The sequence below is a fragment of the Antechinus flavipes genome, chromosome 1 (assembly GCF_016432865.1).
Source record: "Antechinus flavipes isolate AdamAnt ecotype Samford, QLD, Australia chromosome 1, AdamAnt_v2, whole genome shotgun sequence".
Taxonomy (NCBI): domain Eukaryota; kingdom Metazoa; phylum Chordata; class Mammalia; order Dasyuromorphia; family Dasyuridae; genus Antechinus; species Antechinus flavipes.
This window is the reverse complement of record NC_067398.1, coordinates 185,590,592-185,608,640: the sequence shown is the minus strand read 5'-3', so window position 1 is coordinate 185,608,640 and position 18,049 is coordinate 185,590,592. Positions and strand designations below refer to the sequence as shown.

The following is an 18,049-nucleotide window of genomic DNA, read 5'->3' as shown; positions in this document are numbered from 1 at the left end:
GAAAAAAATCCCAAGAAGGCATACTGACTGAGAAGTATATTTCCTTCTTTTTTTTTTTTTTTTTTTAAATTTTTGTGCATTGCATGCTGCTCTCTCATTAACGGGTACCTAACTCTAACCTAGTACATGTCACAATAGTTTTGTTAGTTAGGTATTGGCCCCATACCTGGATTGCTAAGTCCTCAGGGATTGGGGGAGGGGGTCTCACAATATCCCCAGAGTACAAGTATGAGCCAGGGGGATCAGAAAAAGAGAGGATGCTAGCATGTTGCTGGCACATGGTTTTGGATCCTAGCCCAGGAATGTCCTGGAGAGATCAAGACAAGGAAATTCTAACACTCCCTTGGGCATCCTGAATGACTCTGGAAGTGTCTGATGAAGATTCAGTTTAAAACTTGGCCTTTCAGGACCAATTTCTCCTCAGAACAATACAAAAACCTGAGGGAACACAAAGTGTTTGGTAGAACAGAATCATTTCAGATCTCTTAGGGAACTTCCAATCAAAAATCAGTCCTAAATCAAAAATTTTTTCTCCCCTCCTTCCTTCACTCGCTATTCTGGATAGTTGTAGTTTTCCTAAGCTCAGTACCTACAAATCTGGAGTAGTTATAAACTCCCAAGAGCCAGTCCCAGATTCTGGGATCTGTCTTGTCATTCCATATCCACAGTGATTTTAAAACTTCAAAGAGGCTTTATTTAAATCCTCCCCACTGAGGATGTCCAGTTATTGGTCTTTAACTCAGACCATGCAAACTGATTACACAAATTTGATACACCTCAAACTTCTCAGTTATATAGAAACTTCTATAAATTCAAATTTAAAGAAAACATCTTATTGAAAATGATTTAATCAAAATAGATGAAAAGGAGAAAAATAAGTAAAACCATGATCCAGTATCCCATGGACTATCGACTCCATGAGGGAAGGGATTGTTAATCTTTTATCTTGAGATCCCAAGCATCTAATGCTACCTGATACTAAGAAGATGCTTAGTAAAACTGGCTAGATTGAACTGAATTGAAGGTTAGAAGTGCTTACCTGGACAGCAAGAGTCTGTATACAGATATTCTAAAAAGGAAAGGAAAGTCTCTTTGGAAACCCCATAAACTGGAACCAGCACACTATTGGCTTCAAGGTAATTGCCATTAAACATAGCAGCCATCACCTTACAACGAGCCACCAAGACAGCTCTGTGGGCTGGCACAGTAGAACCTAGAAAATTCAGAGAACAGGATTTGTAGTCAGACAAGTTAAGTACAAATTAAGTCTTAAGATGATCACCTGTCATTAGATTAATATGTATTTTAGGTCACATATTTAATTCAGCAGAGTTTGGGCTTATTCTTAGAAGATGAAGTTATGGGTCATGTATAAGGATTTCCTTGGATTTCCTTTACTTGGCAAATAAATGAAAGTTCAGATTGCACTTTAAATTCAACAATTTGTAAGTCAGATGTGATCAAGTTAAAACTTCATTTATAAATGCTGGGAATCAAGTTAAAACATCATTTATAAATGTTGGGAAACAGAATTACCAAACTTACGTGTGATGCTTGACATTATTTCCACATGGAGAAAATGGTCCTCACTAATTAACCTGAACCAACAATAACCACCAACTAAACACCCACACCATGTACCTCCCCAGGAAATAATACCACCCCTTCCTGGTTATACCACCCACATATCCTCGGCTAAACTTGGCTAATTTAATAGCGAGTGGCAATGAAAAGAGTAAAAGAAAAGTCTAATCTCTGAGATAGGCCAGCAATGGGAAGGCAGCATTTCCTGTGGGGGACATTTTGAAAGATCGCAGATGAGTCCCACCTGGAATCTGTTTAAAATGTAGAATATTCAATGCAGATCATATTGCTTGACTTTTCAATGGGAGAGGGGAATAGTTCATGAGACAGAGAATTTGGAATGTGAAATAAAAAGACTGAATGTTAAAAAAAAAAAAAACTGTAATTTTTAAATAGAGTAAAATAAAATAAGTTTTACCAACTTAAAACTGCACTAAGATTTAGAATATCCTTATTATAGAATCTGAAAAACTATTTAATAAAGTCTAGTCAACTCCCCGTACAAGCCACTTGCAGGCTACTATGACTATGGCAAAGCCTCCGGATCACGCCACCATAAAGCTCACCAGATGGATGGTGGGAAATTGTTCTTTTCACTATAGAAAATGAAAAACCAATTTATTTATCTTGAGGATGATGCAAAAGTCACTTTTGTTGTGGGGAAATAAGGAGATACCAACAAACTCTAGCATCAAAAAATGAAAAAATTTCATTAGCTGCTCCCTACATCTCCATTTCCATGAATATTTATACACATTGAACTCTTTCCTGTGCAAATTTCTAAGGTAGCATGTCATAATGGGCAAAGCACTATACATCAGTCAAAAAGACCAAGTTCAAATCCTGCCTCTGACACTTACTAGCTGTAGCCTAGGCACTAAGCTCTCTATACACTAGATTCCTTATTTGTAAAGTGGAGTTAAGGAGCAAGGAATAATGAAATAATATATGTACACTATTTTGCAAACTTAAAGCATTTTCTAAATATGACTTATCATCATCATCACATTGTCCTAAGGGCTTTAAATGATAATTTTGTGCTGTAGTCAAGCAGTAAATAGGGTCAGGGGAAATATCTATGAAACATCTTCAAATGCTCTTAGGGAGGCTGGCACACCATGGATAGAACACCTGGAGTATGGCCATGAAGGGAGCCATCTGATAGTTCTATTATTTTAATAAATTATTTTAGCTGCTATATTTTGGTATCCTGGGACAAGGTCCCAATCACTCAGCCTTATTATGGTTCGACATTATTCTTAAACCTAAAAAGGAGCCTTGGCTCACCCTCTGTGATTCTCTTTTTATCAAGTATAACCACTGATTAAACAATTTTCATACCAACTTATAAAATGTTAAGTATGGATTCTTTTTCAGGGAAGAATATAAATCTCAATACTTGTTGTAGTACTGTGTAGTAGGGATGAATGAGTAGGGGAGAAGACCAAGGAGGTTTGTAGTTGTGATAAATAGAATCAGGGACATAAGTATGGGATGATTGACCAAGATTGTTATGTATTGATATTATTTGCTTGGTGATGAGGCGGATAAGTCGGAATTGTAGAATTTGGATTTGGTTGGGTAGTCAATGCTTAGACATTGTAAAGATTAGACATGGGAACAGGATAACAGGTAAAGTGGAGATGCCTATGATTGTAGGGCAGATGAAAGGGGCAAATAGATTTTTGTTCATTTTTTCTCTCAGGGGAATGGAATTTCTGGGAATTTGAGTATTTCTTCTGGAGGATAAATGCAAATTATTTCAATACTGAGGATTTGAAGTTGGAATGCGTAGAAAACACTGATTAGGGTAAGACTGGCAACATAGAATCAAACTGATGTGGCTAATTGTGGCATAGGCTTTGAGGAGATATTAAGCTCTGTTAATACTTAAGTATTATATTGATTTCTCAAAGATGTTTGCATTATATGCGATCAGTTTTCAAAATATTTTAGGATTGATATTTCTAGTACAATAGGCATGAAGCTGTGGTTGGATCCACAACTTTCTGAGCATTGGCTATCTCACAATTCTCCCCTTTCTTTCCCTTACCCTCTTTAGGACTGTACTTTGAGTTCAAATAAGTTCCAAAGTAATAGAAGAAAAGAATTTTTCTAGAAAAACATGCTAGTTGTCTCAGCTCATATGAATGTATTATCTGTATACAAAGATCAATAGCATGGCCAAACACACAATGGCATTAGACATACAATCTTAGGATTTAAGAATTTAATTGGAATACAATCAAAAAATTTAAACATTCCCTTTTAAATGAATCAAAAGATCTTCTGTTGTGATATAAACAGCAAGAGTTCTATTGGACAAAGATATGGAGTGGGGCTATGAGTGAGCAGGGAATTTAGTAAGCCACTAGACGCAATTTAAATAGAGCTTTCAAGACTGTTTTTATAAGGCTTTTAAAAGTACAACAACACTTCAATAACCCAAACCATTAATTTTATTAAGAAATTTATTTCTGAAACAATTATCCTTCTACTTTTGAAAAGTGAAACCCTAGGTAAGGGTAGGGTCTGGTAGTACTGTTTGAAACTAGAATGGGATCAAAAAGATTTTGAAAAGACATTTAAAACAGTATAATAGTTGAGTATGGAGAATTTAAGTATCACTATTATAACTTTTCTTCATAGAAAGTTGCTAAAAAGTAATGTCAGTGAAGTGTTTTAAAGAACAATATTCATCCTGCATTAATTTGACAGCCAGTGTAGAAGGAAAGTTGAAAGATTTTTTTTTTTTAATCATAAAAGCAATGCTTTCCTTATCTAAGTTTAGAGATCAAGCCTCAACTCCTAGTGTAATGAATGATTTTCCCACTACAACACATGATCTACTTTCCACTAGGTTTCCCCTGGCATGATGGGTGGCTGAGGCTGCCAGTTTCTACAAGTGAGAGAGAAATCAAGCTGCTGGTTCCTCATTTACTCTGCTGGTTTTGTTTGTGTGTGTGTTTGTTTTTTTTATGCTGCTCTTAACCTCATATAATAGCATGAAGATACTACAATGGAATGATGACTAAACCAAGATAAGGAGATTTTGAGTTAGGGTGAGGATGAAAAGAAGTAGCACCAGGGTAGTATGACCTTAGGCCTCAGTATCTTCATTAATAAAATCAGCAGAGCAGAATTAGTTTCTCCAAGACCCTACAGAAAGGAATAAAACTAGGATTTGGTTCTAAACTAATGGAAGATCATCTGAATGTACTTTAAGTGACAAGATCATAGCTTTAAAGGCAGAAGCAACCTCAGGAAATGTGACCTATGGAAAGTTCAATCTGAGCAACTAATTTAGCGAGTAATTATTTGAATAATTAATAAAAGGATGATAATTTGGCTGCTTCTTGTAAACTAAAGGTGAATCATAGTGTGTTTATATGCCCTTGGAAGAACAGGTATTTCTGACAGATGGTTAACAAGTAGTTAACAATTAATGAGAAGAATATTATGTTATCATATTATATATATGAATATTACAATACATTATAATAAGAGGTGAATCTATTCTAATGAGGGGTTAGGAGAGCTAGATTATTCCACTCATCTCCAGCCTTGGACAAGCTACACAAACTATCTCTCTCAACACCTAAGCCTGAATAGACCACAACAGGCTTCCCTAGATGGGTGAGAATGTTAAACCCAATCTCTTTATCAGCTCTATTTTTCAGATGTTGATTCTGAACTAGATAAGGTGAGATCTTTCAAGACAGTTGTGAAAATCGAGTAAGGCTTCATCTATTTCAAAGTTTGAGTAGGCCTGAAGGACTTTAAGCATTAAGTCAAGATACTTAAAAAGTGTCTCCTCCCTGCTATTCTCCTAAGGGCATACTTAAAGTCTCCTCCCTGCTATCTTCCTAAGGGCATAGCCCTTCTTCTATCTTATCTTCCCTATTTCAGCCAAATATGGGCAACAATATACTTACTGATCAAGTTCAGCCAAATATGGGCAACTATGTACTTAATGGTCAAGTTCAATTTCTTGGGTAGTTCCCGCATTTAGAGTGTAAGATCCTCAGCCAATAAGGATGAGGGTCAGTGGTGGGAGGGGAATTTGCATTAAGGATTAAAAGAGTTGACCCTGCCCCCTACAGTGCTTCCTCCCTTCAATTGCTCGATGGGTGGGACGCCCGGTCTCGAGAACGTATAATAAACTTTGCTTTGCTTCTAGAGATCTATCCAGTCTTTTTTTGTTAAATGGTTTCTGACCCACACAATTTGATCTAGAAAATGAGGAAATAGAAGAAAGAAAAAAATCTTAGATTTTCCCAATAGTGATGTTATTAACATGAGAGAAATGTTATTTTTCTCAGAGGCTATCTAGTCCAACACCCCACCATTTTAGAGATGAGAAAGCCAGAGAAATTAAAACTTGCAGTAGAAAGGTAATGATTCCAATCCAGCTCAACTGAATCCAGATCTTGCTGTCTACAAACATGCCCAGGTGTCCTCCTTCCTTAGGAAAAAAATCCTCACTTGATCAGTCCACCCCCTCTAGCTGAGCTACTGTCTCTTTTCCCTTTGGTGGCTAAACTCCTTAAGAAATTGACCTACAATCAGCATTTTGATTTTCTCTCCTTATCTCCTTCTTAATTCTCTGTGGTTTGGCTTTGGACCTCATCATTCGAATAAAACTGCTCCCTTTAATTAGAGTTGATCTGATCTTACAAAAAGATGTTTTGGGCCAGAACTTGAAACAAGGTACTAAGTAGAATTAATTAGTACAATACTTGTGTTTACACCTTTACTCAACGGAGTATGCCAGCTTCACAAAGTAAACTTTGTAACTTTGTGAATTCACACCTCCCTTGAAGCTCTTTGGGCCAGAGAGCACTATGGGAGAAAACCCATAATCCCATTCTCTCAGAAGAGTCAGATATAAGGCCAGTGAAGAGAGAGCTATTCCAGAATATATTCACTTGGCTGGCTGGTTGCAGAAGAGAGTTCAGCTGGATTGGGGAGGAGCACTCTGGTGCAGACACAGAGCACTTTGGGAGATTGAGAGCCAGAAGCCCTCTCTCAGAGGCAAGGCAGATTCAACTTGGAACTGGATTGAAGACTGAAGAAAGCAGAGGCAGAAGCAAAGGACAAAACTGCAAGAGCTCTTGGAACCATGCAGAGAGATAGACCTCTAAGCTAACCAGGCTATATTAGAGACAATAAAAGATCTGAACTTTTATCACCTGGCTGCATTTTTAGGTGATTATTACTTTCAACTGATACTAAAGCTGCCTCCAAGAAAACCTCCCCGAGAAACCTGCCCTCTCCACCAGAGAGAACTATTCTACTTATTTTAAAAGAAGAACAAGAATCACCACAGATGATCTCTGAATTACCAAATGTAATGTTTTTTCCTTAATTATTGCTCTTGACTTTTCTGGGATTTTTGACATTTTCACTCACCCTCTTCTCCCAGATACTCTCTCCTCTCAAGAACTAGTCTCCTTTGCTGGATCTTCATCAGATCACATCAGCTAAAAACCATGAGTACCTGCCAAGACTCAGTCTAGGGCTCTTTTTTTCCTCTCTATATATTCTTTCACTTGACAATCTCAGCAGCTCCAATGATTTCAATCATTTGTCTCTATGCTGATGATTCTCAGATCTATTTATTCAGCCCTCATCTCTCTCCTGACCTTCAGTTGCCTTTTGGACATCTTGAACTGAATTTCCTGCATACATCTTAGATTTAGTCTATCTAAAACTGAAACCTCCTCTCTTCCTAACTTCCCTATTACTGTCATCAGTACCACCATCTTCCCTTTTCACTCTTGTCCTCCCTTCCACATATCCAATCTGTTAAGTCCTAGTGACTACACCTTCACTACATCTCTCTTGTATGTCTCCGTAATGACCACGTATTTAAAGTCAGCCGGAGTCAGGAATTCAGGTTAAGGGAAAATCTTCAATATTTATTGAAGTGAAGAGGTGAATAAAGATTGCAATAGCAAATATAGGCAAGAAAGATTGCGACAGCAAATATAGGCAGTTGCGACAGGAAGCCAGCTAAGAGAGAGCGACGCGAGCCGAGCCAAACGTGGAGGCAACCGTGGCAATGGCAGTCCCCAAAAGTCTCTCCTCCCCTTCCTTTTCCACTCCCCTGCCTCCACCCACCAAAATCATCATTTCCTATACAACACATCAGGACTTGCACAAAGAGTGGGTGGGGGCCATTCTTTCTCCAAGCTTACATATTAATAGAGTATGGTCCAATTACTATTTAGCCTCATGTGCTTGGGACCTCAGTGCATCAACTCAAGCCTCAGCCCATTACATCTCCCGCTTTCTTTTGTTTTAGAACACAGGTGATCATGCCATCCCTGACTCTTCAGGGAGGTCAGAACCCCCAAGGGGAGGTGATCACACCCTCCCTGATTTCTCAGGAAAGGAGGTGAAAGCACTAAAAAGGAGATAATCACGCCCTCCCTGACATCTCAGGAAGGGAGATGAAAAGCACCAAAGGGAAGTGGGGGTTGCTAGCAGGTTTCTGGGCTCAAGGGTCTTATTATGCACAAACCCATCAGCATGGGAACACATAGCACATAGCACATAGCAACAATGCGTGGAGGCAACCGTGGCAATGGCAGTCCCCAAAAGTCTCTCCTCCCCTTCCTTTTCCACTCCCCTGCCTCCACCCACCAAAATCATCATTTCCTATACAACACATCAGGACTTGCACAAAGAGTGGGTGGGGGCCATTCTTTCTCCAAGCTTACATATTAATAGAGTATGGTCCAATTACTATTTAGCCTCATGTGCTTGGGACCTCAGTGCATCAACTCAAGCTTCAGCCCATTACACCTCTTCTTGTCTCTGATACTGCTACCAATGTGGTGCCCTCATCACCTCACATCTGGCCTACTGCAGTGGCTTTCTAGTTAATCTCTTCCTCAAGTCTCTTTACTCCAATCCATCCTCCACAGAGCAGCAAACGTGATTTTTCTGTAGTGCAAGTCTAACCATATCATTCTCCTTTCTCAATAAAAACTTCACTGGCTGCCTGTCATCTACAAAATCAAATACAAAATTCCTTTTTTTTTTTTTTCATTTTTAAAGTTCTTTACAACCTAGCCCCTTCCAAATTTTCCAGTCTTTTGTTTTACTTCACTCTAGACACTATGATGCAGCAACATTAGCCTCTTTATTGTTCCTCACACAAAATACTTTTGACTTGGGGCTTTTCACCAGATGTCACCCATGCCTGGAGGAACATTCTTCCTCTTCATCTCTTGACTCCTGTGACTTCCCTGGCTTCTTTCGTATCTTATCTATAATCCTGTCCCCTGCAAGAAGTCTTTCTCATTCAATTGATAAATGATCAAAGGATATAATAGGCAGTTTTCAGATGATGCAATTAAAGCTATTTATAGTCATACAAAAAAAAAAATGCTCCAAATCACTACTGATTAGAGAAATGCAAATTAAAAAAATTCGGAGGTATAATCTCACACCTACTGGCTTATAAGACAGAAAAAGAAATTGATAAATGTTGGAAGATGTGGGAAAATTAGACGCTAATGCATGTTTAGTGATCTAACCATTCTGGTGAGCAATTTGGAACTATGCCCAAAGGACTATACTATGCACAAAGTCTTTGATCCAGCAATACCACTACTAAATTTGTATCCCAAAGAAATCATAAAAAAGGGAAAAGAACTCACATGTACAAAAATAATTATAGCAGCTCTTTTTGTGGTAGCAAAGAATTAAAAACTAAAGGGATGTCCATCAATCTGGGAATGGTTGAAGTTGTAATATGTGAACATAATGGAATACTGTTGTGCTATAAAAAATGATGAGCAAATAGATTTTTGAAAAGGCTTAAAGGATATGAACTGATACTGAGTAAAGTGAGTAAAGAATCAGGAGAATATTATACACAGTAGCAGCAACAGTGTGTGATGATCAACTATGATAAACTTTGCTCTTCTCAGCAAAACAATGATCCAAGACAATTCCAAAAGATTTGTGATGGAAAATGCTATCCATACCCAGAGAAAGAACTAAGGAGTCTGAATGCAAATTGAAGCCTACTATTTTCAGGTTTTTTTTGGTTCTTGTGGTTTTTCTCTTTTCTCCTAATTCTTCTTTCAGAATATATCTTATGTGGAAACATGTTTAACATTATTGTACATGTATAAACGATAACAGATTTGCTTGCTGTCCTGGGGAGGGGAGGAAAGGGAGAAAAATTTAGGTTCCAAATCTTTTAAAAATGAATGTTGGAAAATATCTTTACATGTAATTAGAAAATAAAATACTATTAAGTGCAAAAAAGAAGAACCCTTCCTCAGTCACCCTCAGGGCTAGAGAGATCATTTTCATTTTATGCCATATCTCTCTTATACGCATATTGCTGCGTACATATTCTCCTAACTGCAAGCTCCCTGGGAGCAGAGACTACTTTTGCTTTTCATTGTATCCTCAATAATTAGCACAGTAGGTGGCAAACAGTAGGCACTTAATAAATGGTGGTATTGTTATTTCCACTCTACACACTGCCTACTTGGGTGCTAAGTAAATTATTAAATGAAAGAATGAATTAAGGTAGATAAAGGCTGATTGTAAATATTCAAGTGAACTGATGACAGAAAAAAACAAGACAAATTTTATCCAAATAAGGACACGTGGTATTGTAGAAAGAATGATGGGTCAACCTACAGTCAGTAGAACTGGGTTAGAGTTTCAGCTCTGCCATAAATCATCTCTATGACTTTGGACCTCAGTTCCTCATCTGGAAAATGAAAAAGTTGGTTTACCTTTAGATGGTTTCTCCCAGCTCTAAATCTAATGTATATATTTATTAGTAAGTTTTTATGTAGTACTTTAAAGTTTGCTTCACAAATATTATTTCATTTTATTCTTATGATAATCCTGGGTGGTAGGGGTTACTATTATCCCCATTTTACAGAAGAAGAAACTAAAGATAAATGACCTGTGCAAGGTCACACAACTTAGCAAGTATCTGAGTTGGAATTTGGTCTCAGATCTTTCTGACTTCAAATTAAATGCTCTAGCCACTATTCCACTTAGTATACTTTTAAATATAACCTAGATCCTGAATTGCATACAGGGCCATCTCCAGTTATACTGATCTATATCTTGCTAATGGACCCAGTTGGCTCTGGAGGAGAGAATAAGGCTCTTTGCAGAGCCCATCCTCATTTAAATCTAACACACTTGCATGTTGTAGCATCATCTCTCTGATGTCATGGTCTTCTTTGAGAATAAAGGACAAATAGCAACAACAACTACAGGATCTATATTTTAAAAGCATTAGTAACATTCTCAAGTGTGACCCAAGTCAGATTAAAATATAACTGGGAAAACTAAGAAAATGAATAAAAATTACAGTCAACATAGATATAAAATATAACTGTCATCCAAAGACAAGCAAACTTTCCCACTCTCTTCTTCACTAAATCACTGTGATAGTCAAAATCTGCCTGGAGGGAAACTTCATATTCTGCTTTGCCCTCAAATTCCATTTGATCTATGAAATTCTATTGTTAACAAACTATCCTTCACCTCAATCTCTTTGTCCATAACTTCAATTTCCTTGAATTCACAGAAATATACCCTCCCCCAGAGTAATAGGGTATCCCTGACAATTACTTTCTCTACTATTGAATGTACCTGCTTTTAGGTCCTATATTGCCCATCCAGAACCTTTCTCTCTCTCTCTGGACTTATAGGGCAGGCAGAGACAGACTCCTCACTCCTCACTTTTACTCCCACTCTCTCTCTTTGTTCCCACCATCCAGAGACCCTTCCACTTATAAGATTTGTTTTATCCTATGTTACCCAACCTAGACCCTGATTGCTGTTATCTATCTGCCCTCATGTCACCCTTCCTCCTTTCCATATACATTTTTTTTTTGCTTTTTGCTGAGGCAATTTGGGTTAAGTGACTTCCCCGGGGTCACACAACTAGGAAGTATTAAGTGTCTGAGACCAGATTTGAACCAAGGTCCTTCTGAACTCTATCCACTGTGCCACCTAGGTGCCCCCCTTCTTCCTTTCTCAAGAAATTTGGCACTTGGCTCACAGTCTTCCTCTTGAGCCCAACTCTTGGCTTTGTGCTTATGGGCTTTAATATACAAGATAACATCTCCTACTATATCTATGACAAATTTATGTTTGTAAAATATTTACAAATATTCTTCAATTTATTCCTATACAAATTTCTGAGGCAACATAGTATGGTAGATGGAGATCTATAACCTCTGGCTCAAACTCTGTCATCCCAGTTCATCAACTATCTCAGTTCTTATGATCCACACCACAGACAGGGTTGGTTATGCCCTTTATGTAAGTATCATCCCTAATTGCTCAAACTCCACAACTCAAAACTTTGCTGTCCCCTCAAATTATAACCTCTTACTTTTCCATCACCCCTTATGCTTCAATCCTTCTAGAACTATTCTTCATTCTTACTTTCACTTCCACATATTCTATTTTTAATTTGTATTCTTAGCCCACTTCCTTTCTTCTAGGTTCATTTTCCTTTCTTTAAAACCCAAACCTTATTAACTAATATGGAAATATGTTTTTCATGATTTCATATGTATAATGGGTTTATATTTTTTGTTTTTTCAATGAAGTGGGAATGGGGCTAGAGGATGGGAGAATATTTGAAACTAAAAATAAAATAAAAACCTCACAAAACCTTGCCTAATAGTCCACCAATTCAACTGAAAATTGTTATCTATCCTTAAATCTCTTCCCCCTGCCTCATTAGCTTATAATTTCCTGATGACAAATCCCAGATAATCCCCACCATTCATGTTGACTCCTACATATATGATATTGAACACTTCTATTAAAAGGTTTAAGAACCCTTATTAGATGTGATCTAATTTAAAATGACATTTATAGTTATGGGAAAATCCTTTCACTTTTTCATGACTATCATACTCCCCACAGTATCTTCCAAATATTGTCTTCTGTCTTTACATCATTTACACCAGAAGTGTCAAACTGTACAGATAATAAGCCTCACAAGCACAACCTGAACCATATTAAAATGTACTTGCGAAATACTTAACAAAGTCAATAAAAATACAATAAAACATAACTAAGATTACATTTTAACCTTTCAACAGAAGACCTCTATTATCATTTACAAAGAAAAGATAAGCTATCCACCAAAAGTTTCTTCTTTTCCAATTCTACATCTTCAATTTGCATAATCATCTTCCATTTCCCTTTGCTCCAGATTCAGGGAATGAAAGACTCTTTTCCTTTTCAAGTCCTTTTTTCTTGTGATTTTTAAAGCCACCTCTTTCCACCTATATGCTCCAGGAGGCTTTCCCTTGGAACATTTAATCTGTCTTTCTACCTTCACTCTATCTCTATCCTTTGGCTCCTCTGAGGCTGATAATCATTCCTGGATCTTCTCTATCTTTAAAAACAAACAAACAAAAAACATTGGTTGGCTTGGCTATTGTCTCAGGAATATTGCCAAACAACTCTGAAAGATATTAAAACAACGCTCAACCATGATTCTACAGGACCTATGATGAAGCAGGTCATCTACTTCCTGACAGAGTAGTGATGGCCTCAGAATGCAATGTGAGAGACATCTGTATATTTTTGTACGGACCAATGCAAGAATTAGTTTTGATTGCCTATGCCTATTTGTTACAAGGATTTTGCTTTCATTCCTCCCCTCCTCTGAAGTAGAAAAAAAGGTAGGAGAGAGAAAAAAGTTCTGTTAACTATGAGAAAAAGATATTTTATTCTCTGTCTCACCTCTATCTTGAAACCAAATTCCTAGAAAAAGTTAAATTGCCTCAATTTTCTCAATTTTCATTCCCATTTCAACTCCTTACAATCTAGCTTCTTCCTACCCAACCACTGGATTAAAACTTATTTCTTTAGTTCATGAGAAAACTGATTTATAAGACTCATGATATCTTATTTGCTAAATCAAAAATGGCCTTTTTTTTCAATTCCTTTTCCCCTTCACTGTTCTGTAGCATTTAACATTGTTAATCATCCCCTCCTACAGAATACTTTCTCCCTTGGCTTTCATGACAACACTCAGGAAGAAAAAAAACAACAAAATTCATATGGAGGAAGAAAAATTCAAGAATCCTGAGAGCTGATGAAAAGCAACTGGGAAGGAAGAGGGCATAGTAATATCCTCAAACTTACTCCACAGATAAGTGATAAAATGATTTTAAGAAGCAGTTTTCTGTTATGGGCCAGAACTCTGTTCTTGAAACGATTCTTACAAAGTGTTAACTATGTGGAATTGATAAGACAATGGTTATCTGGTTTAGCATGGTGATTAATAGTTCTTTAGTTCAGTATGATTGATTTAATCTTACAGCAAATAATGGTTCCCTAGTGATATGATTGATTTATACTCAATATATTGTAAATGATCTAATTATAATAGAGCATATAAACTGGGACAAACTCAGCTAGGGTAGGACTCAGACAGATTCATTCCATCATCCACCTTTGTGTTGTTTGGAGGCTGAAGCGCAAGCTCAAGAGAGATTCATTCCATCTCACACCACCGTGTGGCTGGCCTGTTCTACTGCTTCCCACACTGAGACCAAGGCTGGTCTGAAGGACCTCAAGAAAGCTGTCCCAGGCCCCAGACAAGGAGACAATAAATAAAGAATTTGGACTTTAACACCTGGCTATTCTCGTGGTGATTACTTTGCTAAAATGAAGAGTGGTCCAGAGACCTCCAGAAAACCAGCCAAAAGAAATGCAAACTATAACAACTATGAAGTTCCACTTCACAGATTTCAGAATAGCAAAGTTGATCTGACAAAAAAGAAAAATGACAAATGCTGGAAATGAAGCAGTGGGGAAGGTACATTATTACATTGTTGGAGAGGTTATGAAGTGGTTCATTACTTGGGAACCATGTACTAAAAGTTATTACACTATTCATACTCTTTGACTCAGCAATATCACTGCTAGGCATGTACTCCAAGAAAAAAAAGGACCTACCTTTTGTAGGTACAAAATATTTACAGCAGTTCTTTTTGTGGTCACAAATAATTGGAAAATGATTTATTAACCATCACTTGGAGAATGGCTAAACCAATTATCATATATGAATGTGACAGATTTGTTATTTACTTATTTTTCAATCATGTCTGACTCTTTGTGATCCCATTTGGGGTTTTCTTGGCAAAGATACTGAAGTGGTTTGCTATTTCCTTTTCCAGCTCATGAAGAAATTTAGGCAAAGAGTCACAAAGCTATTAAGTGTTTGAGGCCACATTTGAACTAAGGAAAATGAGTCTTCCTGACTCCAGGTCTAGTGATCAAACCATTATAGTACCTGCTGCCAATACTATAGAATACTATTATACTAAAAGAAATGAAAGGGGGAGGTGTAATGGGCTGAGGCTTGAGTTGATGCACTGAGGTCCCAAGCACATGAGGCTAAATAGTAATTGGACCATACTCTATTAATATATAAGCTTGGAGAAAGAATGGCCCCCACCCACTCTTTGTGCAAGTCCTGATGTGTTGTATAGGAAATGACGATTTTGGTGGGTGGAGGCAGGGGAGTGGAAAAGGAAGGGGAGGAGAGACTTTTGGGATTGCCATTGCCACCGTTGGCTCGGCTTGCGTCTCTCTCTCTTAGCTGGCTTCCTGTCGCAGCTGCCCATATTTGCTATGGCAATCTTTATTCACCTCTTCACTTCAATAAATATTGAAGATTTTTCCCTTAACCTGAATTCCTGACTCCGGCTGATTTTAAATACGCAGTCATTACATTTGGCGCCCAACGGGAGGAGATGGCTCAGTGGGTAGAGCACCAGCCCTGAAGTCAGGAAGACCTGAGTTCAAATCCAGCCTCAGACACTTGACAATTCCTGGTTGTGTGACCATGGTCAAGTCACTTAACCCCAACTGCCTCAGCAAAAGCAAAAAGAAGAAGAGAAACAAACAGAAAGGTCGTCACAATGGCAATCCCAAAAGTCTCTCCTTCCCCTTCCTTTTCCACTCCCCTGCCTCCACCCACCAAAATCGTCATTTCCTACACAACACATCAGGACTTGCACAAAGAGTGGGTGGGGGCCATTCTTTCTCCAAGCTTATATATTAATAGAGTATGGTCCAATTACTATTTAGCCTCGTGCTTGGGACCTCAGTGCATCAACTCAAGCCTTAGCCCATTACAGGGAGGGGAGGAAAGAAATGAAGGAATGGTTTCAGAGAAACATGAGAAGACATGAACTGATACAAAATGAAGTAAGCAGAACCAGGAGAATAATTTATACATAAAAATAATATTTTAAAGACAATGTGAAAAAGCTTAGAAACTGATAATCACAGAAAAATCAGTCATGATTCCAGTGGACTCATGGTGAAACATGCAACCCATCTCCTAACTAAAAAGTGATAGACTCAGAGTAAAGACTGAGATATAATTTTTTTTTTGACATGGTCAGTGCAGGAATACACACACACACACACACACACACACACACACACGTTGCATGCGTATGCTGGCTTTTAAAGAGATTTCATTTTTCTTGCTTTTTAAATTGAAAGAATGAGGAAGGCAGATTAATTTGAAAAAAAATTTTTTAAATAAAAATACTTGCTACTGGTTTGCCTCCTACTTAATGGGATTCCTTACTCTTTCTACTTTGCAAGATCATCATCCACAAGCTCCACCCCCAATATCTACCTTTTTCTCTTCATTTTTTAATACTTTCACAAAGATCTCATCAGCTCTAATAGTTTCAGTATCAGCTCTCTTCAGATGACACTAAAAATCTACTACCAACTGCCTACTGGACATCTGCAAATAGATGACCAATATGCTCCTTAAACTCAGCATGTGTAAATGGTATTGATTTTTTTTCTCTCTAAACCTACTTTTACTCTAAATTTGGTTATTTCTGTTAAGAGCAACATCATTAGATTTGCAACTTCAGGAATCCTCTACTTTTTATTTAGTATTTTATTTTCCCCCTTACATGTGAAAAAAAATTTTTAATATTCATTCAAAAAATTTTGAGTTCCAAATTGAAAAGGCAAGCAGTTTGATATAGGTTATACATGTGTAGTCATGTTTCCATATTTCCATGTTGGTCATATTATGAAAGAAAACAGACCAAAAAAAAAAAAAAATCCAAGAAAAGTAAAGTAAAAAAAGTCATCCTTTATTCTTTCACTCTCCCTCACCCCACAAAACTTATCAGATGTCAAGTACTTTTAACTCTACTTCCATATCTGTCCCCCTTTTCTCTATTCACATGAAAACTGTTTGAATGATAGCAATAGTCTCCTAAATTTTCCTTTTTTTCCTAGTCTCTCCCTTTTCCAATTCATCTTCCAAATTGATAATACCAAAGGCAAGGATGTGATTGCACCACTTCCTGACTAATGAAGTTCCAGTAGTTCCTCATTGCCAAACTCTTCTCTTTGTCATTTAAAGTCTTTTACAATCTGGCCCTAATCCACTTTTCCAAGCTAATTATACATTACTCCTCTTCAATTACTCTTTCGTTTCTGCCAAACAGGCCTACTTGTTCCTCATAAGCAACATTCCTTCTCCTCCCAGGACTTTGCTCACTGCCAGTCCCTCATAGCTGGGATACTCTTCCTCTTCATTTTCACCTCTTGAAAATCCTTAAATTCCTCAGCTCAAATACCACCTCTTCTGTAAGCCTTTCTAGATGCTGCAGGGTGTGAGTGCTTTCCCCCTCCCAAATTACTTCATTTTACTTTGTATATACTTAATATTTACTTTTGTTTTCCATGATGTAGCCCCTCAAAACCAAAACCTGAGGTCAGGGACTATTTCACTTTTATTTTTGTATCCACAGGACATGGCACATTTGTTCAGTTGTTTTTAGTTGTGTCCTTTGTGACTCAATTTAGGGGGCTTTCTTGGCAGAAATAGGAATAGTTTGCCATTTCTTTTTCAAGCTCATTTTACAGATAAAGAAACCAGAGCAAAGAGGATTAAGTGACTTGACAAATATCACATAGCTAATAAATGCCACACTGTATAATAAGTAATATATAATTAGTTTGGAAAGGTAGATTAATGCCAGACTGTGAAAGGTTTTAAATGACAAAGAAAAGACTCTAGTAATGGGAGAGCGACTGAAGCTTCAGCAAGAAGGGTCTTCTTGACTCCAGGCCAGGCACTCTATTTACTGTGCCAGCTTACTGCCCAACACAGCATATAGTTGAAATTTACTAATTTATGAAATTAAACTGAACTGAATTACCTGACCTGGATATTATGTTTCAGCTTCATGGACAGTGTTTCACTTTAAGACTTCTTAAGCAAGATTTACAAATAAAGATACATAAGATACTTGTCAACCAGGACTTTTCCTAATTTAACTCCTTCCCTCTTCAGAATGTTTTAATCTCCAAATAGTAATTTACGTAATTTGTGGGGAGGAGAAAAGAGACTACATTCAGATTTATTGATTTCAGGAAATAGCATAAA

The 18,049-nt window shown here is 37.4% G+C and overlaps 1 protein-coding gene across 4 annotated transcripts in view; it reads right to left on the bottom strand.

Moving 5' to 3' along the window:
* Positions 1 to 18,049, bottom strand: part of RHOBTB3 (Rho related BTB domain containing 3) — an 88,782-nt gene that overhangs the window by 18,878 nt on the left and 51,855 nt on the right. For all 4 annotated transcript variants that reach the window (XM_051994015.1, XM_051994034.1, XM_051994025.1 and 1 more), the window contains exon 9: positions 1,040 to 1,213. In XM_051994015.1, coding sequence (XP_051849975.1) covers positions 1,040 to 1,213 — 174 coding nt within the window. The remainder of the gene's footprint in view (positions 1 to 1,039; positions 1,214 to 18,049) is intronic.